Here is a 27,683-nt window from a genome sequence, read left to right as displayed (position 1 = left end):
AAACTCATTGTCATAGTTATCATCATTCACTCTTCCAGTCACCCATTCATTCCCTCAACATTGTCAGAGTCCCTATCTCCTGCCAATTGTGCTAAGTGCTGGGAAACATCTACCCTTGACAATTCCTATTCATTCCCTAAGATTCTGGTCAAAGGTCAATGAAGCTTTTGCTGGTCAAGCTAAGCACAACTGATTCTATTTAGTACAGCATCATCAAAATGTGCCATAGATGTATTCTGTCTGTTCCTAAATTCCTGGTAGAATGTGAGCGCTCTGGGGGCAGGGTGTGGACCTCGGTCATTTAAGTATGCCCAGGAACCTAGGCTTGGCTTGGGCCTGGCACATTGCAGGCATTCACTGAATAAATAAATGAAAGCTTAAAGCCCATCTGGCTCATGTCTCAGCTGTTCAACACAAAAGCAGAATTTAAAACAGAGCAAAACCAGTGCATTTCCCAACATGCTATGAGTCACTCCGAGCCACTGATGAGAGGGCAATCAGTGAGAAAGAATCTCAGACTATTCTAATGCTGACAATCAGAGCTGCAGTTAATTCTAAGAGAGCTGACACAACCCTACCTCAGTGCCCTGGAGCTGTTACCCAAAACTTCCATGCAGGCTGTGGGCTCAGGCCCTTCCAGGAGGTAGAACAGCTGTTTCACACTACAAGACTAGTCAGTGGAGAATCCTTTCTGGTTGTACAAGCTCGGTTGGGAGTGAGTCTCTCTGATCCTAGTGACCTTAACCCTAAAACTTTCTCAGTTTTAATATCCCCACAAGGCTAGCTCATCCGCTGAACTGCCTCCTGGGTGCAATGAGCCACAAGGAGGGCTCATTCAGGTAAATGAGCCACGCAGATTTACCTGAATCCTCAGGTCAAACTGCCACTCTGCTACTCTAACCCCAGCACACATTACTCACGGAGGAGGAAGAGCATGAATTTTGGGGACGAGACACACAGTTGTGAGTTCAAATCCTAGTTGTAGTTTTCAATATGATCTTGGAATATTACTCAATTTCTTTGAGCCTCAATTTCCTCATTTATGAAATGGGAATAAAACCATATTTTACAGAGTTGTGAGGACAGAAGGAAATAAATTATGTAAAGTACCTGGCCTGGGCCTGGCACAAAGTAGGTGCTCAATACCCGTTAGTTTCTTTCCTCTTCTGCCCTGGAAGAAATGACAGGGAAACTTACTAAGTGAGACTTGCCCAAACCAAGTTTATTTCTTGAAGCAAAGGACAGAAGGACTAGACAAGTGACTTCAAGGCCTCTTTGAATCCCCAGCTCCTTGTTTTCTGGCTATAACTTCCTAATAAAACCTTCAGTGTTTGCAGTTCCACCAGCCCCTTCTTTCTGCTTTAGTTTCCCTACATCATTTTTCACAGTAGATAGATCTACTCATAGCTACCACTTGTGCTAAGCATCCTAAGAATGGAGGGGGAAATAATAAGCTAAGGGCCTTTGGTGGAGAATGAAGGGGAGATGGACTGCAGCATGTTGGCCCACAGGCTGCACAACCATGCAGCTGCTGTGCTGGGAGCCACGCAGAGTTTGAAGGATGAAGGCAGGCTCCCAGGCACAGAACCGAAGGCACAAACACAGGGCTCTTCCCAAGACATAGCATGCCTCTCCTCAGTCCTTCTCTGCTTCTGCACATCCTGCCAAGAAGGACCAAATACATGAAGTAGTCACACCTTCCCATATGCTGTTCCTTCTGCCTCTTTCTTCTCTTTTTTTTTAGGCTCGATCTGGGTGTTACATCCTCTTAAGTCCATAGGAAGAATGAACTTGGCTTTGCTCTGGGATATCCTAACACTCTTTTGTTTAAAAACGTATCTCTAGAATAGAGCTTATCATATATATTCTAGTGGTTGAAATCTGTCCTTTCCACAATACTGTGAGCTTTTCAAGGGCAGAGCCTGTGTCCCACAAGTCACTGTACTGCAGTCACTCAGCAGAGGCTGTAGCACAGAGTAGGCACAGGTAAGTGTTTGGATACACAATGGAAGATTAGTAGTTGGCAAATATCATTAATAGATCAGAACTGGGGGAAGGTTTTTTGTTCTGTTTTAAACTAAGGTTGTTTCTATTCCTGTTTATGGAAAAGCTCCTCCCTGGAAAGCCCATTGTTTGAAGAATACCCTAGGTCTCCTCAAAGATCCCCCTGGCACCCTCAATTCAGCAGCTCCCAGACCCAGCCACATGTCAGAGTCACTTGGGGACAATTCAACAAAGATACCTGGGATCCAGACCTGGAGATTGATTCTGCAAGTCTGGGATAGGGTCCAGCAAAGCACAGGGGATCTGATGATTATTAGGTTGGGACAAGGGAGAGGTGGAATCAAGCAGCTGTCTCTCCCACTGAGAATTACTTCCTCACATGCTATCAGAGAATGTATTGAGGCACATCACGTTCTCTTTCCTGCTTAAAACCTTTCATTGATTCCTCACCACCTACAGGATAAAGCCTAAACCTCTTGGTGTGGTTTTCAAGAACCCTGCTAGCCAGCCAGATCTCTCCCGACTCTCCAAATGAGTGGTGCTCGCCCTGGGTCTTTGTACAAGTTCCCTCCTTTGTTTAGACTCCTTTCTCCCACCTTGTCCTCTGGAGAACTTGTACACAACCTTGAAGACTCAGCTCTGAGAAGCATTCTCTGACCCATCTTCCTCTAGGTTATGTCTTGGGCAACCCCAACACCAAATATCTGCAATACTCAGAGCTACCACTTGTGTTAAGCATACAGCACTTGTTGGACCCTAACATTAACCTTGTAAGACTGGACTGTCTTCTCTTTTTTTTTCTTTTGAGAAGGAGTCTCACTCTGTCTCCCAGGCTGGAGTGCAGTGGCGCGATCTCGGCTCACTGCAAGTTCCACCTCCCAGGTTCACGCCATTCTCCTGCCTTAGCCTCCCGAGTAGCTGGGACTATAGGCGCCCGCCACCATACCCGGCTAATTTTTTTGTATTTTTAGCAGACACAGGGTTTCACTGTGTTAGCCAGGATAGTCTTGATCTCCTGACCTCATGATCCGCCCGCCTCGGCCTCCCAAAGTGCTGGGATTACAGGCATGAGTCACCGCACCCGGCCTGGATTGTCATTTTATACATGAGAAAACAAACCAAGAGGCTGAAACACTTACAAAGGTCACTTAATAGGGTCCAGGATTTGAACCTTTATTCAGAGGAAGCCGATGTTATATCTCCTTCTAGCATTATTGCAATTACTATACACACGTTCTCTAAACTATGAGCCCCCTGTGGGAAGGGACTATGTCTGATTCACTTCTGCACGCGCAGCTAGCCCAGGCCTGGCACAGAGCTGGGATTGGTTAGTGTCTGCACAACAAATGCCATGTGAAATAAAACTGGGCATCACAGCATGTGAATGGCTGGCCTAAATGAGTAACTGCCAGCTGGCCCAGTTGTGGGGGCAGATAAGAACAAAGTGGTAGAATCCTTACTTATTATAATTTTTAACAGCCACGTATTGAGTATATAAGGACCACAAACAATATATATCCCCCAAATAAATTAAAACATAGACCCTGCTCTAAAAAATTCTAGATGAGGTAAGTAAAGGTGTTAGGATCATCTATCTGATATCGGAAATTAAAAATTTAAAACTCAGCTGGGTGTAGTGGCATGCACATGTAGTCCCAGCTATTTGGGAGGCTTAAGGAGAAGTATCACTTGAGTCCAGGAGTTTGAGGATAGCCTGGGCAACATAGCAAGATCCTATCTCTAAATTAAAAAAAAAAAATTAAAATCCTAAGTGGGTAAGTCTTCATTTTCAAAGGTCTTTTGACATTTTTATATAGTGAGTCTCTACTGGCTTACAAAGAAGAACCAGAGGTGGCAAGGATCCCCTCAGTATCATTTCCTCCTACTGACAATGGAAGTAGTGCAGGCTGGGCAGGCAGTGATTCTAAGGGGGAGGTCCCCAAAGATAGGAACTATCTTATCCATCTGTGCACCCCAAATAAAGGTCCTGGCACAGAGGTTGTTTTGATATCTGCTGAGTGAATTAAACATAATGAGATGGTTTTATTAAAGATACTGACTAATCATCTGCTCCAATTTCTTGAGGGAGCAGTGGAAGAATCGGATCTCTAGAGTCCCTTTAAACTAGACTGGGCAAAGTCCCAGAGGACGATGTGGAGGGAACAAGAGGTGGGGAAGAGTAGGATGAGCTCACCTCTCCTCACCAACTGCTGGTTTACATCCTAGCAAGTCTCCTGGGGGCTTATTGAGTGTACACTGGATTACAAACTCAGTGGTCCAAGAGAGATGAAAGACAGCTAGCAGAGCTAATAGGCCAGAACACTCAGGCTTTGTATGGCCACCTGGCACAGCTCCTGCCCCCTCTCTTAGGTGAGGCGCTTCTATGTACTAGCTGCTACATAGGTTGCTTCTCTTGTGAAGTATTATTATTAAGAGAAAGAGATGGGGTTTCCCTCTCTCCCCCAGGCTGGGGTGCAGTGGTGTGCACTTGAAGTCCTGGGTAACTTAACTCCTGGGTTCAAGCAATCATCCTACCTCAGCATCCCAACTAGCTGAGACTATAGGTGTGAACTCATGCCCGGCTAAGTTTTGATTTTATTTTTTTATAGAACCAGAGATCTCACTATGTCACCAATGCTGGCGCAAACTTCTGGCCTCAAGAGATCCTCCTGCCTCAGCCTCCCAAAGTGCCAGCATTACAGGCGTGAGCCACCAAGGCCTCTTGTGAAGTTTTTGATGGGGTCAGAGAGAAGCAACTTGCGGAGTCACAAAGCTAGGAGGCTAAGCTGGGAATTCAATCCAAGTCTCTAAACACTATTCCCCACTGCCTCCTACAATTGCTTTTTCAGTTCTTTGTTTTTCCTTTGCTAATAAGGTAGTAACTGTTTCAGCCTTCTTGTGCTATAAATGAGGATTTGGGTTGTTAGGAAACAGATCAATGTGGTTTAGTGGCCTGAAACAATTGAAAGTTAAGCCCTTTGGGATCCCAATTAAACTCAAGGTCCTGCTTTAAATGTGTACAGGTTATACCAATGAGTGAAGGGGCCTGGAAAGAACCGGAAGAGGCCTAAGGAGCACATGCTGTCTAAAAGGGCCAAATGCTACTGAGAGACAACTGATTACTGCCTTGTGGAAAAGTGGACCCAGCATCACCATATCTTTAGTTTAAAAAAGAGCCCCAAATCCAAATGTGTGGGAAACCTTTTGATCTTTAAAATATTGGCTCAAATGAAAATAAAAACAGAAACAAAACAATGTGTGAGCTGGGGCATTACAATAAGCCTGTGGACTGGAAGTGGTCTTATTTGCCACCTTTGGATTCAGTTTGGTATATGACACTGAGTTTCACCTTCCTTATCCACTCTGTATATGTAAGACAGGGTTGTGAGTGGCACTGGGAGCCAGAGTTCCTCACCAAAGACATGCTTATAGGCAGAGCAATGACTGAACCCTACCCTTATACTAGGTGCTTTGCACCAGGGCACAAAAGCCTGCTTCCAGACCCCACCCCCGGTCAAAGTGGGGCATAACTAGAACCAAATTTACCAGTTTGTTTCCCTTCTTTGGGGCTATAGTTTTAAAAAAAAAATGCCTTGTTGAAAATCCCCCAAAGTACCTAAGAGTCCTTTTCTTTTCTTTTGTCTGACACCTACAGTTGGAGTCATTTGGGCAAATGTTTAGTTGCTCTGAGTTTCTGTTTCTTCATCTGAAAAATGGAGTAATAATACTTATGTCCTCCAGTTTGTTGATCAGTATTTGTTAACCACCAGGCACAGGGGTACAATGATGACTGACATGGCTCCTGAACTCACAGAGTTCACAAATAAAAACAAATAATCACATCAATAGTCAATTCATCATATTTGTGCTAAACGCTGCAGAGAAATACAGGGGAGCTGGGAAGATTAGAAGTAAGGTATGTAAAGTGCCTGGCACAAATAAATGAATCAGCAGGTCAAGCAGTGGAGTAGGTAAGAACATGGTAGGAACCTAGATGTCAAAGAAATTGATGAAGCTTAGAGCTCTTGGCAAAGTTGTGTCCTCAATAAAAACTGAATGGTTGAGCCATCATCCAAGCTTTTTGGCATCTCTATGTGGCAGAGACCCTAAAGTATTCTATGGTCTGCTGAATGGGAAGAAGAGAAGACAACAGCTTTCTGGCTCTCCCTTCTCCCACTCTCCCTTTTTGGATAACAGCACTCCCACGAGGGTCCCAGAGTAGGCTGGTGGGGGAAGCGGCTTCGGAGTTGGAAGCTAGACCCAGTAGGGGTTGGGGGTCCAACCTGGGGAGTCTCCTACGGAAGCAGTGTCAGCCTAGGATAGGAGATGGGGATGGGGATAAAGGTGGAGCTTCTGACACTCAATAAGTGGTGACATTTTCATTAATTAAAAACCTTATTGTGATCTGAGACACAAAGGAAATCAGCATGAAAACTGGGTTACAATAAGCACGGGTTCTGGACTGATTCATTTTCTCTCTCATTCACCTAGTTATTTTTATTCTGTGTTAGCAAGGCCCTGGGCGAGGCGTGGAAGATCAGAGAAAGATGGCATCGCCTGTGCCCCTGTGGAGTTCACAGTCCAGGGCAGGCAACAGACATATCAACAGAATGTTTCATCACAGAAAGGGGAGTGCTACCAGAGGGAGGCACAGAGGGCTGTGGGCACAGAGAGGGCACCTGACGCAACTGGGGAGGTCAGGGGAGGCTTTGTGGGAAGGTACCCCAAACGGCAACCCCACTCACATGCACAATTCCAGAGATTCTACTAGAAGGCTGTCAAGAGCCATGCCTTCTGGCTGCACCAGCCTCCCAGAGTCCCCTGCTGCCCGATGCAGTGTCTGCAGAGCCAAACGCATCTTCCGCCACGCCTCATCCTCATCCGGCGCCGCATCCGACCCTCCAAGACTCCTGCAGGAGCCTGCCTTCCTGGGCAGGCTCAGCCAAAAGACCAACTCAAAACTCTTTTGTCAGAGCAAGCTTAGGGAGAGCCACCCAGCCCCGAGTGCCACAACCCTCCCAGAGCAACCGTGGCCCATGTCACCCCCGCCTCTCAGTGAACATTGGCAGGGTACCTCCCATTATCTCCTTTGCTCAAAAGAAAGTGACCTTCTTCCAGGTGGCAAACTGGAAGCTTTGGGGAATCCTCCTACTGTTCACTCTCAGCAGGATTCTCCAAACCCGGGATCTCAAGGTCGGGGTGGGCTGTCTTGCGGGGCAGGAGAGGGAAGAAAGGGCAGGTTCTGCTGGGTTTCCACCTCAGTGCAGAAACCCCACCAAAAACTCTTCCGGGCAGCCTGGTTGTCTGCTCCAACTGCTCTGCTGGGTATGGCGAGGAGGCGCCAGGAGACACAGCTGCTGAGGGGGCCGCGGCTGCAGGCGGTGCAGGGGACGGAGTGGAGCCGTTCCCGGGGGCAGAGGGAAGAGGCTGCAGCCGTCCAGTCCCAGAGCCCCGAGATGGCCTGTGGCTGAGGGAGCAGGTGGGCCCGGAGGAGGTGGCGGGACGAGAGCGGAGCTGCGGCCTCGGGATCACAGCCGAGTCCCAGTCCCAGTGTGGGTGTACGGCCAGAACGCCCGGAGGCGGCGGGGAGAGGGGAGCAGCTTCAGCCTAGTCGCAGGAGCGCGGACCGAGCCTCGGCTTTGGGGAGAGGGGTCCAGCCTCCATTCCCGCCCCGGGGGAGAAAGCTTCGGCGCCGGACCCGGGGGAAGGCTGCTGCCCCAGCCGCGGCAGGATGGCCCATCCCCAACCCCGCCCCACTCCCGCTCCCGCTCGGGGAAGGTGAAAGCGCCCGAGCCGCCGAAGTCTCCTCGCTCGCTCCTACCTGCGGGCCGTGCACCAGGCTGGGTTCGTCATCCTCCCTGGGGCCGTCATGGTCGGGCTCCGCTGGCGCCTCCGGGGGGCCTGCACCCGCTCCCGCCTCCAGGCTTGGCGGCGGCGGGGGCTCGGGCGCCTGGGGCTTCTGCGGCCCCGCGGCCCGAGCCCGCTCGCGCCTGCCCGCACCGCCGCTCGGCCTGCTCCGCCTCCGAGTCATGCCGCCGTTCGCGCCGCTCCCTCGCTCCACACGCCGCGCCGCCGCCGCCGCCGCCGCCGCCGCTACCGCTCCCCTCACAGGACAACAGCCAATATGGCGGCGCCCGGTTCCCCCCTCTGCCTGCTGCCAACAGGTCAGAGGGCACGCGGAGTCTGCGCCGCCGCACTAGCCCCCGAGGCCGCCTGCGCCATTTTGAATAAGGTCACCACCCGGAGTTCCGTGGGAGAAAAACTTGGTGGGGAGACGCCCTTCCCCGCTACGCGGGACGGGAAGGATGCAACCTGCTGGAGGAACGCGTGTAACGCGGCGGTAATCGCGCTGCACCACCCTAGCACTTAATAATTGCCTGTTAAATGGATGAGTGAATTAATTTCTATAGTGTTACAATACTTTCACACCCATCGTCTGACTCCTTCCGATAGCACAGCGAGGCAGGCACGGATCATTCCCATTTTGCAGGTGAGAAATATTGAGGCAACATAAAGGCCTGCAAAAGGTTGCTGTACATCATTTTGTTGGAACTCCTGGGCTCGTGGACGGCCTGAGTTGAAAGGGACGAAGGTCTTTATTTGCAACATATGGTCTACCGGGAGTCCAGCGTTCTGTGCTTGGGACAATGGGACTCAGACCCGACTCGTTGTTCCCGAGTCTGATGGAGAAGGTAGACACGTAGGTACATAGTTACAACCGGTGTGATAACGATGAGATGACTAGGTGTTTCTAAAAAAATAGTATTTGCAGGAGAGGATTTTGGAGTGGTACACAAAGGAGAATTTTTAAAACTTAATAATTATGTATTTAATTGTTAAAAATGGAATTCCCGGCCGGGCGCGGTGGCTCACGCTTGTAATCCCAGCACTTTGGGAGGCCGAGGCGGGCGGATCACGAGGTCAGGAGATCGAGACCACGGTGAAACCCCGTCTCTACTTAAAAAAAAAAAAAATACAAAAAATTAGCTGGGCGTGGTGGCGGGCGCCTGTAGTCCCAGCTACTTGGAGAGGCTGAGGCAGGAGAATGGCGTGAACCCTGGAGGCGGAGCTTGCAGTGAGCCGAGATTGCGCCACTGCACTCCAGCCTGGGCGACAGAGCGAGACTCCGTCTCAAAAAAAAAAAAAAAAAAAAGGAATCCCCCCCCCTTTTCTTTTTGTGAATATACTGTATAATACATGCACATGGCACAGATTAAAAAAAAAGTTTTGAGTGAATTCTGTCTCATGCCTGGGCTATGTACTCTGAAATTGTGGTTATATGCAGAGTTGCTATTGGTATCAACAGGGGCAGAATCCTGACATTGGCTGCCTAACCCATGGGGCAAGGGCTATTTTGAAAGGAAGAGCTACATGGAAGGCCCTGGAGCTCTCCTTAACTACCAAGAAAATAAATCAAAAATAGTACCTTATCTCACCCAGGGATTAATGCCACTATCAAAGATTTGAAAGACGCAGGGTGAGTCCCATCACATCACCATTACCTCTTCAGTTTGGCCAGAATAGAAGAGAGACGGCCTTGAAGAACAACAGAGCATTATGATAAACTTACTTATTCTGGTAAGAACCCCAACTGCAGGCACTCTTCCAGATGTGGTCCTTCTTGGGACAGATCAGCACAGTTGTTGGTCTCTAATAGGCAACAAGAGGTCTGGTCAATGGTTATTCTTCTGTACCAAACACCAGGAGTCCCTTGGATTGATCTGGCAGGGGCAGCAGTAAACCCTCACTGTCTTGCTTCAGGGTATGTCACGCTCTGGACCCAGCCACTTAGTTTACAGGGATTTTTTTTTTTTTAATGACAGTATCACTCTATCTCCCAGGCTGGAGTGCAGTGGCACAATTTCAGCTCACTGCAACCTCTGCCTCCTGGGTTCAAGGGATTCTTGTGACTCAGCCTCCAGATTAGCTGGGATTAGAGGCGCATGCTACCACGCCCCTTAATTTTTTTGTAATTTTAGTAGAGACTGGGTTTCGCCATATTGCCCATGCTGGTCTCGAATTCTTGACTTCAGGTGATGCACCTGCCTCGGCCTCCCAAAGTGCTAGGATTACAGGGGGAGCCACTGCACCCTGCCAGTTTACAGGGACTTTTTACTAAATCTCCATTCTAATGGATATCAGGCTAATCTACCGAGGCACTGATGACATCATCTTGATGGACCTTAAGAAAAGGGAATAACAGATATCCTGGATGATTTGATAAGGCAAGATGTGTGTGCCAGAGGATGGATAATAAATCTCACAAATATATAGGGGCCTCTCAGTAAGCCATCTAGGAGTCTGGGATATGTTGAGATATTTCCTACAAAGTGAAGGAAAAGCTGCTGTAGATCACACTCCCTACTAAGGAAGAGGTGCAAGACTTGGGCTGGGGCTTCCTTAGACTTGGTAGGTAACATAGATGTATTTAGATACATTATTATTATTATTATTATTTTTTGAGATGGAATCTCTGCCGCCCAGGCTGGAGTGCAGTGGCAGGATCTCGGCTCACTGCAAACTCTGCCTCCCGGGTTCGAGCAATTCTTCTGCTGGCCTCCGGAGTAGCTGGGATTACAGGCACGCACCACCATGCTCAGCTAATTTTTGTATTTTTAGTAGAGACGGAGTTTCACCATGTTGGTCAGGTTTGTCTCGAACTCCTGACCTCCTGAATCTCTCGCCTCAGCCTCTCAAAGTGTTAGGATTACAGGCATGAGCCACCGCGCCCGGCCTGTATTTAGGTACGTTATTTTGACCAGTTACTGGGTCACTTGAAAGCTGCCAACTTTAAGGCAGGATCTTACAAAAAGAGAAACTTTTCTTACTGGACCAGGCTGCAGAGTAAATAGTTCTGGCTTTGGTCTTAACACTCAAGCATTGGATTTTGGAGCAAAGTTATGCTTTCCTTCAGCAAATAGTTATACTCCATTTTAGAAATAGCTCCTGGCTTGCTTCAGGGGTCTGGTGAAATTGGATGCCTGATCCTGGCATACCAGGTGACCACATGACCTGAACTGAGTGTTATCTGATCTACTCAGCCATAAAATCAGGGGTGCTCAGCAACACCCTGTCATCAAGAGGAAGTGACATGTGTGGGTTGGGTCCACGCAAGTCCTAAAGCACAAGTAGGTTGCCAGAGCAAGTTACTTACATTCCTCTCCTGCGACCCTCTTCTCCATTCCATCCCTCAACCTGGATCAATGGTTTCATGAGCGGTTTAATGATGAGTTGACTAAGGAAGAAAAATCCAAAGCCCAGTTTGCAGATGGCTCTGCATGGTGTGCTGGCTCCAGCCAGAAGTAAATTGCTAGAGTGTTCTAGTCTTCCTCAGACAGGGCCCAAGGGCATAGAAAAGGGAAATCCATGCAAAGACCCTGAAATAAAGACACATCAATTCCTGGCCATTGGATCATGATTTACTCTGTTGTTGAGGGACTTGGGGAAAAAAAAGACTGCAGGCTTAGTGACAGGAAGTTCTGAGGATGACAGATGTGGAACGATTGCCCAGAATGGCTTCAGAACATAAGGCTATTTGTGTCCCAGATGAACATTCATCAAAAGAACCTCTTAAAAGCCCCATGGGCAGTATGGCCTCTTCTGTGGCTGTCAGACTGTCTCTTCCCAGCTATTTAAGAACTTATTCAATGGCTCCATGAGAAAACTGCTCAGCAATTTGGACTATCTCGTCCCCAAGGCTGGCTGACCTATCTACTCTCAGTGCTGAGTCCAATTTGCAGGAACCAGCCAGAGCCCCTGTGTGGAACCTTACTCTGAGGGACACACCCAGCTCTCTTCTAGCAGGGTGATTACTTTGGACTATGTATTAGGGCTGGTTAGCTGCTGTAACAAACCAACCTCACATAGCAAGAGTTTTAACACCTTAGATCTCGTCTTCCTCATGTTGCAGGCCAAAGCCTGTTGAAGGGGACTTTGCAGTCACTCAGGGATCCAGTCTCCTTGGATCTTGTGGCTCTGCCTTCACCTCAGCTCTCAAAGTCCTCTTCATTCATCCAGAGGATGGGAAAGGCAATAGAGTGAGGGTTGCATGGGACATTTCTATGAGCTGTACCCAGAAATGAATATACATCACTTTTACTCACACACCATTGGGGAGAATTCCACTGTATGGTTCCCCCAGAGGATAATCCTTCCCTCCTACTTCTTCCTCTCTCCCCAGGAAGCACTGATCTGCCTTCTGTTTCTATAGAATATTTTGCATTTTCATACAGTATGTATTCTGCTTTGCCAGGCATCTTTCCTGCAGCATAATTATTTTGATTCATCCATATTATAGTGTGTTTAGATAGCTTATTCCTTTATACTGCAGAGTAGTATTCCATTGTACGGAAGTATCACATTTTGTATCCATTCAGTGCTGATGAGCAGTCATAACAAACATTTCTCATGCATTAAATTAGCTTATTATGCTGCTCTGAGAACTGGAAGAAAATATATTTAAAGCCCAGTACAGGCTGGGCACAGTGGCTCATGCCTGTACCCCCAACACTGTGGGAGGACCACTTAAAGCCAGGAGTTTGAGACCAGCCTGGGCAACAAAGCAAGACCCTGTCTCTCCAAAAAAGAAAGAAAGCAAAAAAAAGCTGGCATGGTGGTATGTGTCTGTAGTCCCAGCTACTTAGGAGGCTGAGCTGGGAGGCTTGCTTGGGCCCAGGAATTCAAAGCTGTAGTGAGCTGTGATCACTGCCACTGCAGTCCAATCTGGGTGATAGAGCAAGACCCTGTATCTGTAAGAAATAAATAAAGGCTGAGTGCAGTGGCTCATGCCTGTACTGTCAGCATTTTGGGAAGCCAAGCTAGAAGGATCACTTGAGGCCAGGAGTTTGAGACCAGCCCAATCAACATAGTGAGACCCTCCATCTCTACAAAAAATTAAAAATTTAGCTGGGCATGATGGCACTCACCTGTAGTCCTAGCTACTAGGGAGGCTGAGGCATGAGGATCCCTTGAGCCCAAGAGTTTGAAGCTCCAGTGAGGTAAGAAGATGCTACTGCACTCTAGCCTGAGTGACAAAGCAAGACGCCTTAAAAAATAAAAATCTCTTAAAAAAATAAAAATAATGAAAATAAAATATATTTAAAACAAGTATACAATGCACAATATAGTGAAATTATATCATGTGCAACTGTTTAAACATATATTTTTTACATGTTAACATGTGAGAGCAGGATTGGCTTCATGGATACATAACCTGTGCCACCACATAGGGCTCCACACTCAGAAGCGCTATGTGTGTCATGCCTGGCTTAATGCTCTGCTGTCACTTTCTTGAAATTCTTTATTATTTATTTATTTATTTATTTTTGGAGACGGACTCTCGCTCTGTCGCCCAGGCTGCAGTGCAGTGGCACAATTTCGGCTCACTGCAAGCTCCACCTCCCGGGTTCACACCATTCTCCTGCCTCAGCCTCCCGAGTAGCTGGGACTGCAGGTGCCCACCACCACGCCCAGCTAATTTTTTGTATTTTTGGTAGAGACGGGGTTTCACCCTGTTAGCCAGGATGGTCTGGATCTCCTGACCTCGTGATCCACCCGCCTTGGCCTCCCAAAGTGCTGGAATTACAGGCGTGAGCCACCGCTCCCAGCCTTGAAATTCTTAATGTTTGAACAAGGGGCCCACATTTTCATTTTGCACTGGGCGCTATAATTTACGTTGCAGGCCACAGGACGAGCTACATAAATTGTATAGTTTTTAACTGCTTTTAGGGAACATGCAAGTATAAGTTTTTCTTTTTTTTTTTTTTGAGACAGAGTCTTGCTCTGTCCCCCAGGCTAGAGCGCAGTGGCACAATCTCTGCTCACTGCAACCTCCGCCTCCTGGGTTCAAGTGAGTCTCCTGCCTCAGCCTCCCAAGTAGCTGGGATTGCAAGTGCGTGCTACCACACCCGGCTAATTTTTGTATGTTTAGTAGAGACAGACTTTCACCATGTTGGCCAGGCTGGTCTTGAACTCCTGACCTCAAGTGATCCACCCACTTTTGTGGGCGGCAAGCCACCCAGGTGCCAAGGCAAGAGACCAAGGGCACGAGCTGTTCCAGTATAATAAAACATATAAAACAATAAGAGTTATACTAGATCTAGATCATAGACATGATTATATATGAATATCATTAATCATTAGTTTGTAGCAATTACTCTGTATTCCAGTATTATAATAATCCTTGCTGTACAATCATAACCTAGGAAAAACCAGGCCATACAGAGATAGGAGCTGAAGGGATATAGTGAGAAGTGACCAGAAGACAAGAGTGGGAGACTTCTGTTATGCCTGGACAGGGCCACCAGAGGGCTCCTTGGTCTAGCCGTAACGCCAGCGTCTGGGAAGACGCCCGTTGCCAAGTGGACTGTGGTCTAGCAGTAGCGTCAGTGCCAAGGAAAAACACCCGCTACTTAGCAGACCGGGAAAGGGAGTCTCCCTTTCCCCAGGGGAGTTTAGAGAAGACTCTGCTCCTCCACCTCTTGTGGAGGGCCTGACATCAGTCAGGCTTGCCCGCAGTTTTCCGGAGGCCTGACCGTCTCCCTGTGATGCTGTGCTTCAATGGTCACACTCCTAGTCAGCCTTTATGTTCCATCCTGTACACCTGGCTCTGCCTTCTAGATAGCAGTAGTAAATTAGTGAAAGTACTAAAAGTCTCTGATATGCAGAAATGATGGTGTAAGCTGTCCTCTCTCTCTCTCCCCCCTGCCTTGGCTGCCAAACAGGGACGGGGCCGCTGTCCAGTGGACACGTGACTCATGTGACCTTATCAATCATTGGAGATGACTCACACTCTTTACCCTGCCCTTTTTGCTTTGTATCCAATAAATAACAGCGCAGCCAGGCATTCGGGGCCACTACTGGTCTCTGTGTCTTGGTGGTAGTGGTCCGCCGGGCTCAGCTGTCTTTTCTTTTATCTCTTTGTCTTGTGTCTTTATTTCTACAATCTCTTTTCTCTGCACACGGGGAGAAAAACCCACTGACCCTGTGGGGCTGGACCCCACACACCTTGGCCTCCGAAAGTGCTGGGATTACAGGTACGAACCACCACGCCACTGCAAGTAAAAGTTTTGAAAGCCACTAAGTGCTTGGGCTTTTGGAACCCCAAATCCAGGATGGTTTGCAAGGCCTCCTCCTTTCCACCCTGTGACTTAGTCTCCCCTCCCAAGGCAACAGGCATGGAATCCCTAGTTGCTCGCATGGAGAAGGAAGGGGAAATTGCAAGGGCAATGTGAACTAGATTACCATCTCAGCATTGTTTCCCATCGGCACAGGTAATGTTCGGTGCTGATGAGTCTCACAGGTGTGTGCTTCAGCCAGCCCCAGGGAAGTCACTGAGCACCATCTGTCCAATCCCCCTCATCCCAGAGGAAAGCAAATCCAAGCCCCTTCCTCTCCTTGAGTTCTGGAGTTGGACCTCAGCCAGACCGAGGATTTCTTAGCACTTTTTGAGGGAGGAAACCAACTCTGATCCCCTCTTCCTCAGTCCTCCTCCTTCTAACCTTGAGAATGGGCTTGCACCTTTGGGCAAAAAGAGTTTAGAGGAGAGGAAATATGGTTGCAGTGCGTGAGAGATGGGGTCAGGTATGAGGGATCTTGAACCCCAGGGTGAGATTGGACCTTCCTCTAGGGTGATGGAGCAGGGACAGAGGAAGAAGGAAATAGGGAAATCCAGGTAAGGCCCTCTAGGGAAGTGAAGCATGCTGGACTTTGCCTTGATCTTTTCCAGGCCTAAATGTTATAGTAACTATTATTAAAAGTTTTAATGGTATATTTTTAACAGATACTCTTTTTCTTTTTTTTTTTTTTTTTTGAGACGGAGTCTCGCTCTGTCGCCCAGGCTGGAGTGCAGTGGCACAATCTTGGCTCACTGCAAGCTCTGCCTCCCAGGTTCACACCATTCTCCTGCCTCAGCCTCTCCGAGTAGCTGGGACTACAGACGCCCGCCACCACGCCCGGCTAATTTTTTTGTATTTTTAGTAGAGACAGGGTTTCACCGTGGTCTCGATCTCCTGACCTCGTGATCCGCCCTCCGCGGCCTCCCAAAGTGCTGGGATTACAGGCGTGAACCACCACGCCCGGCCCAGATACTCTTTTTCTACGAATAGTAAATTGCTAGTAAAGTAGATTGCATTATTAAAGTAAATGGTAATTACTCCTGATCATTACTTAACTGGGCAAGAACAATTAAACCTATACTAAAGGCCCTATGAGGGAACACCACCAGGGGAAGGAATAAAACATCACAGACAGTGTTGAAGAACCTGAATTTGCCTGGGGTGTTTAGGAAACAAACCTCCCAAATAAGGGAGGAGAGACTTCCTGTTGTTCACCACTCCATCATCATCTGACCTCTGAGTCTTGTTGATTCTGCTTCCAAAATATTGACTCCAGCTGGGATGAATCTCTGTTCATAAACCCACATGCGCAAGAAATATAAAGTTTTCTATAACTCCACCTAATTTCCACTTTGCACTCCACTGGAGTGACAGAAATTTAATCTCAGCTAATTTAGGGTTCCCTGAGGCTGTGCATAAGGGCTCAGAGCCTTATGAGTGTGTGTGTTGGGGGAATCTAGTTCTTAGTGTCATCTGTCCCCACAAGCGTTCATGGAGAGGTCATTGGTCCCCACTGGTTGGTGCTGAGACCTGGCTCATTCTTCCCCACAGCTGGCTTTCCTCCTCCAGCCATCCTTGCCTGTGGGAATCTGGGTGAGGCTATCTAAGGTCTTCTCCTAGACACACCTCATTGGTGTTACCATGCTGACTGTTGCTGCTTTCTGGGATAAGTTCCCTCTGCTCTTGGATTTTGTGCCCCCTCTTTGGGCGCCTCAGATGCTCTTGTCACTTCCCTCCATTCTCTTCTTCACTTCCTTCCTTCCTTTTCTCTAGACTCCAGAAACCTCTGTTTTGGGGTCTCTGGAAGACCCTCAAGAGATGGCCCTGTCTCCCTGACCAGGGTTCTAAACATACTGGGAAATGAAGCAAAGGAAAGGCAGATGGAGTCGCAATATCAACCTTATTACCAACTAAGTCATGCCCCAGGTCAGAGTATGTTGCTCGGTGTGGGCTGATGACTGAGCCCCCAGGTTAGGCTGACACCCTCCGCAGCCCCTGAGCCATGGCAGTACTGGACTGGGTAGGCCTCCCTCTCAGAATCCCTGTAGGGGCAGTGGGTGTGGACCCATTGCAGGCAGGGAGATCCCAAGAGGATGAAGGGCAGAACAGAGCAGATCATGCACCCGACTCTCCAGACGCACTGATCAGAGGACTCATTCTCTCCCCACGGTGCAGAAGTAGCAGGCCTGTGGGGCCCTACCACCTGGAAAGAGTGAGGAATAGGCATCTCTCCTAATCCTTCCTCCCCCTCCTCTTGCTCTTGATGTTTCTTGGAACTTTTCAGCTATGTCTGAGACTTATTTTCTCTAAGTCCTTTTGAAACCAAATCCAGAAATATTTTTAAAGATATTTTTATTACAGACCTTTAAAACATAGACAAATATAGACAGAATTCCGTAATAAATCCTCATGTCCCCATGCAACCATCAGTCAGCTTCAGCAGTTATCAACTCATGGCCCCTTTTTTTTTTTTTTTTTTGAGATGGAGTCTCACTCGGTTGCCCAGGCTGGAGTGCAGTGGCACGATCTCAGCTCACTGCAAGCTCTGCCTCCCGGGTTCACGCTATTCTCCTGCCTCAGCCTCCCGAGTAGCTGGGACTACAGGCACGTGCCACCATGCCCGGCTAATTTTTTGTATTTTCAGTAGAGATGGGGTTTCACTGTGTTAGCCAGGCTGGTCTCAATCTCCTGACCTCGTGATCCACCCGCCTCGGCCTCCCAAAGTGCTGGGATTACAGGCGTGAGCCATCGTGCCTGGCCGGCCATTTTTTAAAGAGGAGAGATCTTGCTCTGTCACCCAGGATGGACTCATATTCCTGGGTCCAAGCAATCCTCACTTCCCAGGCTCCTGCGTAGCTGGGACTACAGGGATGCACCATCTTATCTCGCACATGGCCTATTTTTTTTGAGACAAAGTCTCGCTCTGTCTCCCAGGCTGGAGTGCAGTGGCGTGATCTCAGCTCACTGCAACCTCTGCCTCCCAGGTTCAAGTGATTCTCCTGCCTCATCCTCCCGAGTAGCTGGGACTATAGGCACCTGCCACCATGGCCAGCTAATTTTTGTATTTTTAGTAGAGACGGGGTTTCACCATGTTGGCCAGTCTGGTCTTGAACTCCTGACCTCAGGTGATCCATCCGCCTCGGCCCCCCAAAGTGCTGGGATTATAGGTGTGAGCCACCGCGCCTGGCACACATGGCCTATTTGATTCATCTGTACCTCTACCTTCTCTCCCCACACCTGTGTTGAAACAAGTCCAGTGCATCATAACCAGAACTCTTGTTTCTGTTTTCTGCACCGTCATGTCCCGCCCCTGAGGTGCAATGAGCACAGAATGGATTAGCTATTTGAGAGCAGGGGTGGGAGGGCAGATGTGAATTACGAGAGAAAAAGAAAAACGAATGGCAACATTAGACAAACATTATCCTGCTGTTTCCATTTCCTTGCCACTGTTCAAGTTCAGGACTCATCACTTACTTCTGGCAGCAGCTTGGTAACTAATCTCCTTGCTTCTTCTCCCTTCTAGATTACTGGTGTTTCCTCAAGTGACCACTTGTGTCAGAAAAACTTGGAAAATTGACTGACATGCAGATCCGTGGGCCACTCTCCAGCCCCACTGAATCAGATACTTTGAGGTGGGTGTCAGGTGTTTTTTTTTTTTACAAGCCCCCAGGTGATTCTCAAACACAGTACTGTGGAGAACCACTGTCCAAACCAGTCTTGATGCTGCCCCCAGTGCTGTCTTGAAACACTAAGTCTGGCCCTGTCACCCCTGCTTAGAACAACTCAGGAGGCCCCCTGCCTGAAGAGTAAGTGCCACGTATTTTTTCTTTGTCTTTTTCTTTTTGAGTCGGAGTCTCGCTCTGTCGCCCAGGCTGGAGTGCAATGGCGGGATCTTGGCTCACCGCAACCTCCGCCTCCTGGGTTCAAGCAATTCTCCTGCCTCAGCCTCCTCAGTAGCTGGGACTACAGGCGTGTGCCGCCATACCTGGCTAATTTTTGTATTTGTAATAGAGACGGAGTTTTGCCATGTTTGCCAGGCTGCTCTCAAACTCCTGACCTCAAGTGATCTGCCTGCTTCTGGCCTTCCAAAGTGCTGGGATTACAGGCGTGAGCCACCACGCTCAGCCCAGGCCTGGTGTTTCCTTCTGGACTTTGCCTGACAGCAGCGTCTTTCCCCGTCACTCTCCACCTTGAACCCTGGGTTTTAGCCACATCTTACAACTTTGATGTGCTCAACTCTCTGGATTCTCTCCCTTACGCCTCCCAGGACTGATAAACTTGTACTGATCCTTCAAGGACCAGGTCAAGGGTGCCTTCTTCTTTGAAGCCATCTGTGGACTCACTCAGCTGTACATTGCAGTGGAAAGGCTTGGGAGTCAGACAGAGTTAAGTTAAAAGCTCTGCCACTTGCTAGCTGCATGACTCCAGGAAAGTCCTCAGTTTCTCTGGGTCTCAGTCTCACCATCTAGAGAATAGGGATAAAAGTAGTGTCTTGGCCGGGTGCAGTGGCTCACACCTATAATCCCAGCACTTTGGGAGGTCGAGGTGAATGGATCACTTGAGGCCAGGAGCTTGAGACCAGCCTTGCCAACATGGTAAAACCCTGTCTCTACTAAAAATGCAAAAATTAGCTGGGTGTGGTGGTGTGCACCTGTAAGCCCAGCTACTTGAGAGGCTGAGGCAGGAGAATGGCTTGAACCTGGGAGGTGGAGAGTGCCGTGAGCCAAGATTACTTCACTGCACTCCTGCCTGGGCAACAGAGTGAGACTCCGTCTGAAAAACAAACAAACAAAAAGAGTGTCTTATGGTATTGTGAGATATAAATGGAGACGTTAGCACAGTGCCTGGCACATACAGTAGCGTGTCCAAAAACAAGAGCACCCTAACAAGAGCCTGGCACAGACAGAGTTAAAGTCCAGGGCATCTTGAAATGTGGTGTGTGGCCAGGCGCGGTGGCTCATGCCTGTAATCCCAGCTACTCAGGAGGCTGAGACAGGAGAATGGCTTGAACCTGGGAGGCGGAGGTTACAGTGAGCTGAGATCCCACCACTGCACTCCAGCCTGGGCAACAGAATGAGACTCCCTCTCAAAAAATAGAAATGCAGTGTGTGGTTCTCGGTGCCTCCGATAACTAATGCAGCCTGCCCGTCAGAAGTCAGCTAACAAGGCTGTGCACGGTGGCTCATGCTGTAATCCCAGCATTTTGGGAGGCTGAGGCAGGAGAATTGCTTGAACCCGGGAGGTGGAGGTTGCAGTGAGCGGAAATCGTGCCATTGCCCTTCAGCCTGGGCGACAAGAGCAAGACTCCAAAAAAAAAAAAAAAAGAAAAAGAAAAAAAGTAAAAAGAAAGATAAAAGGTCAGCTAACAAAATGACTTATTACAGAAAGATAGCGAAGTCGTCACCGCTCTGTTGGACAATAACAGCCTCATCTCAGGGCCCCCTGCCTCCAGACATTTATACCTTCCAACCCTGCCATGCACTGCCCCAGAGTGAATTTTCTAATAGATGTCATAATGGAACGGAGGGTTTCAGTAGTTTCTGTCTGAAATGGCTCTCCACATCTGTGCTTCTGTTGCATAGCCTTTTCTGAGCTCCTACTGAAATAGGCAAACCAAATAGGAACAATTAGTCCTCATCACTGGACATTAAGAAGGGTCTCACCTACACATCTGAAAATGCGTGGTCCAGCAGGAAGTCATTCTGATTAGGGCAGAGTGCAGATGGGAAATCTGCTGGTCACCTAACCCGCTCACTTCCTGGTCCCACTGATATCTCTTGGCTTAGAGTCGGGACAGGAGACAAGAGCTTTCATGGTCTGCAAGGGACATGAACTCCAATGGGCTTGAAGCCCACCCCAGGAGCATCTGCAGGGAATGGGGACCCCGCATAGGATCTCACACCCAGAGTGCCCATGACAGGGGGTCTGGATAAAGGTGAGGGGGTGGTTTCTTGAAGGATACTTAATTGGAGAGAAGAGATGTGTAAGTAACAAATTACACCAAAACTTAGTGTGGCTTAAAACAAAAATAAGCATTTATTATTTCATGTAGTTTCTTTGGGCCAGGAATTTGGGAGTGGCCTAGCTGGGTGCTGGATCGACTCAGCATCTCTCATGAAAGGTGAGGGCAAGATGTCACTTGAAGGTTGGGTGTGGTGGCTCATGCCTATAATTCCAGCACTTTGGGAAGCCAAGGCGGGTGGATCACTTGAGGTCAGGAGTTTAAGACCAGCCTAGCCAACATGGCGAAACCCTGTCTCTACTAAAAATACAAAAATTAGCTGGATATGATGGTGGGTACCTGTGATCCCACCTACTCAGGAGGCTGAGGCAGGATAATTGCATGAACCCGGGAGACAGAGGTTGCAGTGAGCCGAGATCGCACCACTGCACTCCAGCCTGGGCGACAGAGCGGAAACTCCATCTCAAAAAAAAGAAAGATGTCACTGGGGGCTGCAGCCATCTGCAGGCTCGATGGGGCTGGAGGAGCCATGCCCATGAGGGTGCAGTCAGGCTGCTGGTGGGAGGCCCCTGTCCTCACCGTGTGGGCCTCTCCGCATTCTACTGGTTACACAGACTTACCCTCTTCATTGTGAAGGGGGACAACACAGGAGCATGAACACTAGGAAATATGACTCATCGAGGCCAGCTTGGAGGCTGGCTACCAAAGGAGGTTGTCTCCAGCCAAGACAGAAGGGAAGAGGAGTCCTTCCACTCCAGACACAAAATATGATGCAAAATGTAGATGCATTGTTCAGCTTCAAAGGAAGTGAGGGACATCTTCAGGGCCAGGAGAAAGAGGCACATCAGGCCGGGTGTGGTGACTCACGCCTGTACTCCCAGCATTTTGGGAGGCCGAGGTGGGTGGGTCACAGGGTCAGGAGATCGAGACTATCTGGGCTAACATGGTGAAACCCCATCTCTACTAAAGATACAAAAAATTAGCCGGGCGCAGTGGCGGGTGCCTGTAGTCCCAGCTACTCGGGAGGCTGAGGCAGGAGAATGGCGTGAACCTGGGAGGCAGAGCTTGCAGTGAGCCAAGATCGCGCCACTGCACTCCAGCCTGGGCGACAGAGCCAGACTCCGTCTCAAAAAAAAAAAAAAAGTTCATATTAATTGGCCTGGAGCCCTATTTACCATTCCAAGAATGTCTTTTTTTCCTCACCTCCCTGCACTGTCTGCAACTCAGGTGCCTGGCCAGTTGGGTGAGGCTTTTGCAAGCTAGAACCCTGGAAAGCTTGGAGAAGCCCCAGAAGCACTCTGTTTTTCTCTGGCTGCTTTTGCTGCTGGGGCCCCACGGTGTGGTCAGAGGTCCAGCAGGGCAGCGGGGTGGGGTGGCGGGGGTGCTTTTCTGGTGCAACTGGAGTGCCCTTGGGAAGCTGGGGCTCTGTCCTCTTCATTTCTGCCACTGTCAGTGGCTCTGGGAAGGGAGAAAACAGTAGTAGGGCCCAGGATCTGGCTTGCCCTGGCTGTCTCCTTGAAAGGAAAAGCAGTTCTTCCCTGTGACAGCCTCCAGAGGTTCTCTGATGCTGGGCTGGACCGCATTTGCAGCCTTAAGTTTGGGAGTGGCTTCCTTTCCCCCATTTCAAAGCCTTCCCTCATTTTCTATCCCAGAAGAGGGGCATTGCTTGGGGAGATGGGAAGAAACTAACCTGGTTACCTTTTCCTCTGCAGATAAATCTTCACAGCTATTTACAAAGTGCCAACCTCTCTCTAAAAATCCTTGCTTGGAGGGCACCTTGTAGTGCTGAGGATTTTCACAGATAAGACAGCTCTTCAGAGAGCCTGGATCTTGGAGGAGGCATTTTCTCACTGTCTCATCTGCAAATGATATCCCGTATATCAGTGATACCTTTATCTCCCAGGGGCAAGTCCTCTGTCTGTCCAGCTACTCAGATGCACCCAGGAGCATGCCAATCATATTATCATTATTGGACAATTATTAGTTGTTGGACAATTATTCATCTAACTGTGAAAATTGGAGTTAGCTAGACCTGCATGTCACCTAGAGTGAAAGGCAGAATCCTTACCGGATGCTCTCCTTCTCCTGAGCTCTTCCTTTCCCCTTTCTCGCTGTATCCCAGGCACTTGCCTTCCTTGGTCTCCATACTCCCACCTCAGGGCCTTTGCACATGCCCTTTCCTCTGCAAAGATGGTGGCAGCTGACCAAGGACAGGCAGTGAGGCTTCTGTGCAGCATACAGGCAGTCAGGGATGTGTCTGCAGAGAATTTAAAAACAATAACACTGACTAAAAATTGGTCTGCATTCTTTTTATCATCACCAAGTGCTGGTAATTCTAAGCAGTGTCACTGATGAAACACTCCACAGGGAAGTATTTTGCCAGCTTCTGTTGGTCTAAGTTATTAATATAAACAATTGCTAGGGTTACTGATAAGTTTTTGTTTGTTTGTTTGTTTTTTATCTGAGACTGGGTCTCACTGTATCGCCCAGGCTGGAGTGCAGTGGTACGATCTTGGCTCACTGCAACCTCTGCCTCCTGGGTTCAAGCAATTCTCCTGCCTAAGCCTCCCGAGTAACTGGGATTACATGCACACACCACCATGCCTGGCTAATTTTTGTGTTTCTAGTAGAGATGGGGTTTCACTGTGTTGGCCAGTCTGGTCTTGAACTCCTGAGCTCAGATGATCCTCCCGCCTAGGCATCCCAAAGTGCTGGGATTACAGGCGTGAGCCACCATGCCTGGCTGATAAGTTTTAATAATATACATGTATGCTTCAAATCATTATTTTTTTTTTACTTACCCTTTAATAAACATTGTGTTCTATGTGGAAATTAATTGTGAGAACTCCCAGTCATACAGTTGTCTCCTCCCCAACTCCCCCCAATGGCTTTCTGAAATGAAAGCAGAGAAGCATTCATTTCAAGAATAAAATTGGCTGGGCAGGGTGGCTCACACCTGTAATCCCAGCACTTTGGGAGGCTGAGGCGGGAGACATGGTGAAACCCCGTCTCTACTAAAAATACAAAATTAGCCAGGAGTGGTGGTGGGCACCTGTAATCCCAGCTACCTGGGAGGCTGAGGCAGAAGAATCGCTAGAACCTGGAAGGCAGAGATTGCAGTGAGCTGAGATCATGCCACTGCACTCCAGCCTGGGTGACAGAGCGAGACACGAGACTCTGTCTCCAAAAAAAAAAAAAATATATGGTCGGGTGTGGTGGCTCACACTTGTAATCCCAGTATTTTGGGAGTCCAAGGCAGGTGGATCACGAGGTCAGGAGTTCAAGACCAGCCTGGCTAAGATGGTGAAACCCCATGTCTACTAAAAATACAAAAATTAGCCAGGCGTGGTGGCACAGGCCTGTAATTCCAGCTACTCAGGAGGCTGAGGCAGGAGAATCGCTTGAACCCGGAGGTGGAGGTTGCAGTGAGCCCAGATTGCACCACTGTACTCCAGCCTGGACAACAGAGTGAGACTTGATCTCGAAAAAAAAAAAAAAAGTAAAATTGGAGCTGTTTGGAATTGTTTGAGTTATAATCAAGGGCAGTTTGTGTTGTGGTTCCAACCCCCTGACAGTATATATTCTTTTTTTTTTTTTTGAGACGGAGTCTTGCTCTGTCGCCCAGGCTGGAGTGCAGTGGCGCAATCTTGGCTCACTGCAAGCTCCGTCTCCCGGGTTCACACCATTCTCCTGTCTCAGCCTCCCAAGTAGCTGGGACTGCAGGCACCCACCATCACGCCCGGCTAATTTTTTGTACATTTAGTAGAGATGGGGTTTCACCATGTTAGCCAGGATGGTCTCGATCTCCTGACCTCATGATCCACCCGCCTTGTCCTCCCAAAATGCTGGGATTACAGGCGTGAGCCACTGCGCCCGGCCCTATATTCTTGTGTTTAAAGATTCAAAATAAAAAATGATAGTATAATGATCTTTCCTTTTTAAATTATGTTTTTGTTAATTTTTTTATTTTTTATTTTTCAAGACAGGGTCTCACTGTTACCCAGGCTGGAGGGCAGTGGCATGATCACTGCTCACTGCAGCCTCAACCTCCTGGGCTCAAGCGATCCTCCCACCTCAGCCTCCTGAGTAGCTGAGACTACAGGTGTGTATTACCATGCTTGGCTAATTTTTTTATTTTTTTATTTTTATTTTTTATTTTTATTTATTTATTTATTTATTTTGAGACGGAGTCTCGCTCTGTCGCCCAGGCTGGAGTGCAGGGGCACGATCTCGGCTCACTGCAAGCTCTGCCTCCTGGGTTCACGCCATTCTCCTGTCTCAGCCTCTCTGAGTAGCTGGGACTACAGGCGCCCGCCACCACGCCCGGCTAATTTTTTGTATTTTTAGTAGAGATGGGGTTTCACCGTGGTCTCGATCTCCTGACCTCGTGATCCGCCTGCCTCGGCCTCCCAAAGTGCTGGGATTACAAGCGTGAGCCACCGCGCCCGGCCCATTTTTTAATTTTTTGTAGAGACAGGGTCTCTCTTTGTTGCCCAGGCTGGACTTGAACTCCTGGGCTCAAGCAATCCTCCTGCCTCGGCCTTCCAAAGTGCTGGGATTGGAGGCAGGAGCCACCACTCCTCGCCTGTATGATGATTTTAAAGACAAAGAAACAGAATTTATTTCATTTCTGTAATCCTGTATGTGACCACATTTATTTGTATTTAGCATGCAAAACAGTGGGAAAGTGCACATTTTAACTGATACAGGAAGTTGTTTTATTGAATTTCAATAGTATCTTTTAAAATTGATTTTTGTTTTAAAATTGTTCATTGTTTTAAAAGTAAAAAAAGAATAAAAAACATCAAATTAGTGGGGTGCACTTTAGTAGTTGCCTCAGTGGTACTTCTTGCAGATATTTCCTTTTCTTAAATTGTGATAAAATATACTTAAGATTTACCATCTTGGCTGGGCATGGTGGCTCACGCCTGTAATCCCAGCACTTTGGGAAGCCAAGGCAGGTGGATAACGAGGTCAGGAGTTTCAGACCAGCCTGGCCAACATAGTGAAACCCCGTCTGTACTAAAAATACAAAAAATTAGCCAGGTGTGGTGGTAGGCACCTGTAATCCCAGCTACTCGGGAGGCTGAGGCAGGAGAATCGCTTGAACACGGGAGGTGGAGGTTGTGGTGAGCCGAGATCGCACCATTGCACTCCAGCCTGAGTAACGAGAGTGAGACTCTGTCTCAAAAAAAAAAAAAAAAAGATTTAACCATGTTAATTATTTTTAAGTGCACAGTTCATTGACATTAAGTATATTCATACCGTTGCACAAACATCACCACCATCCATCTCCAGAACTTTTTCATCTTCCCAAATGGATACTCTGTACCCATTAGACACCAGCTCCCCATTCCTCCTCCCCCCAGCCCCTGGCAATCACTCTTCCGCTTTCTGTCTCTATGAATTCGGCTATTCTAGGTACCTCATACAAAAGCAATCATACAACAGATGGGTTGGTTTTTATTAAAATTCACTTATTGGACAATTATTTACATACGATAGTGTTAAGATGAGACTGTGGGAAAGGGTAACAGCAGCCCCGGACACCTTGAGCTGGCCTGGCCCCGAGATGATGCCTTTGAGAGGTGATTAGGTCATGCGGGCAGAGCCTTCATGAATGGGATTAGTGCCCTTAGAAAAGAGGCCTGAGACAGACATCTTGCCCCTTCTGCCATGTGAGGTTGTAGGAAAAAGAAGTAAAAAGAAAAAGCCTGGGGCTCACACCTGTAATCACTGAGGCAGATGGGTCACTTGAGCCCAGGAGTCCGAGACCAGGCCAGGTGACAGAGCAAGACTGTCTCTCCAAAAACATTAAAAAAAAAAAAAAAAAAAAGAAGGCTGTCTTTGAACCAGGAAATGGGCTCTCAGTTGACGACAAGTTTGTCAGCACATTGATTTTGAACTTCCTAGCCTCCAGAACCGTGAGAAATCAATGTATTTTTTGTTTGTTTGTTTGAGGCAGAGTCTCACTCTGTCACCCAGGCTAGAGTGCAGTGGCGTGATCTCAGCTCACTGCAACCTCTGCCTCCCAGGTTCAAGCGATTCTCCTGCCTCAGCCTCCCATGTAGCTGGGATTACAGGTGCCCACCACCACACCTGTCTAATTTTTGTATTTTTAGTAGAGACAGGGTTTCACCGTGTTGGCCAGGCTGGTCTTGAACTCCTGACCTCAGGTGATCCACCTGCCTTGGCCTCCGAAAGTGCTGGGATTACAGGTGTGAGCCACCACGTCTGACCAATGTATGCTCTTTATAAGCCGTGCAGTCTGTGGTATTCTGTTATAGCAGCCTGGATGGACTAAGATATGCTAGGTTTTGGGAATGTGAGAATTTTGGAAAGCCACCATCTAGCCCGATGGGAGGAATTTGCCCCAAGAACCTAATGTGGGTCTCTGCCCACACTGTGGCTTTTGCAGTCTGGTTTCCCTCGTCTCCACAGTGGGAGGGGCTGTGAACAGTGAAGGATGGAAACCAAATAGGGGAGTGGAAGGAGCTTCAAACTGAGAACAGGGACGCTCTCTGAGCTTCCCTAGATTCCTTTATGACATGGAGAATTGATGCTGGACAACCAGGGTGATTACAAGGAAATGAAGATGTGAA

The 27,683-nt window shown here is 48.4% G+C and overlaps 1 protein-coding gene across 7 annotated transcripts in view; it reads right to left on the bottom strand.

Moving 5' to 3' along the window:
* Positions 1 to 8,136, bottom strand: part of FAM193B (family with sequence similarity 193 member B) — a 34,725-nt gene extending 26,589 nt beyond the window's left edge. For 2 of the 7 annotated variants that reach the window (XM_030808515.1, XM_030808517.1), the window contains exon 1: positions 7,826 to 8,136. In XM_030808515.1, coding sequence (XP_030664375.1) covers positions 7,826 to 8,035 — 210 coding nt within the window. In that variant the 5' untranslated portion in view covers positions 8,036 to 8,136. The other 5 variants (XM_030808519.1, XM_030808516.1, XM_030808518.1 and 2 more) reach the window with 5 other exon arrangements.
* Between the last annotated feature and the right edge of the window lie 19,547 nt (positions 8,137 to 27,683).

This window comes from Nomascus leucogenys, unplaced genomic scaffold (assembly GCF_006542625.1).
Source record: "Nomascus leucogenys isolate Asia unplaced genomic scaffold, Asia_NLE_v1 Super-Scaffold_3019, whole genome shotgun sequence".
Taxonomy (NCBI): Eukaryota; Metazoa; Chordata; class Mammalia; order Primates; family Hylobatidae; genus Nomascus; species Nomascus leucogenys.
The sequence above is the reverse complement of the archived record's forward strand: the minus strand, read 5'-3'. Positions and strand labels throughout refer to the sequence as shown.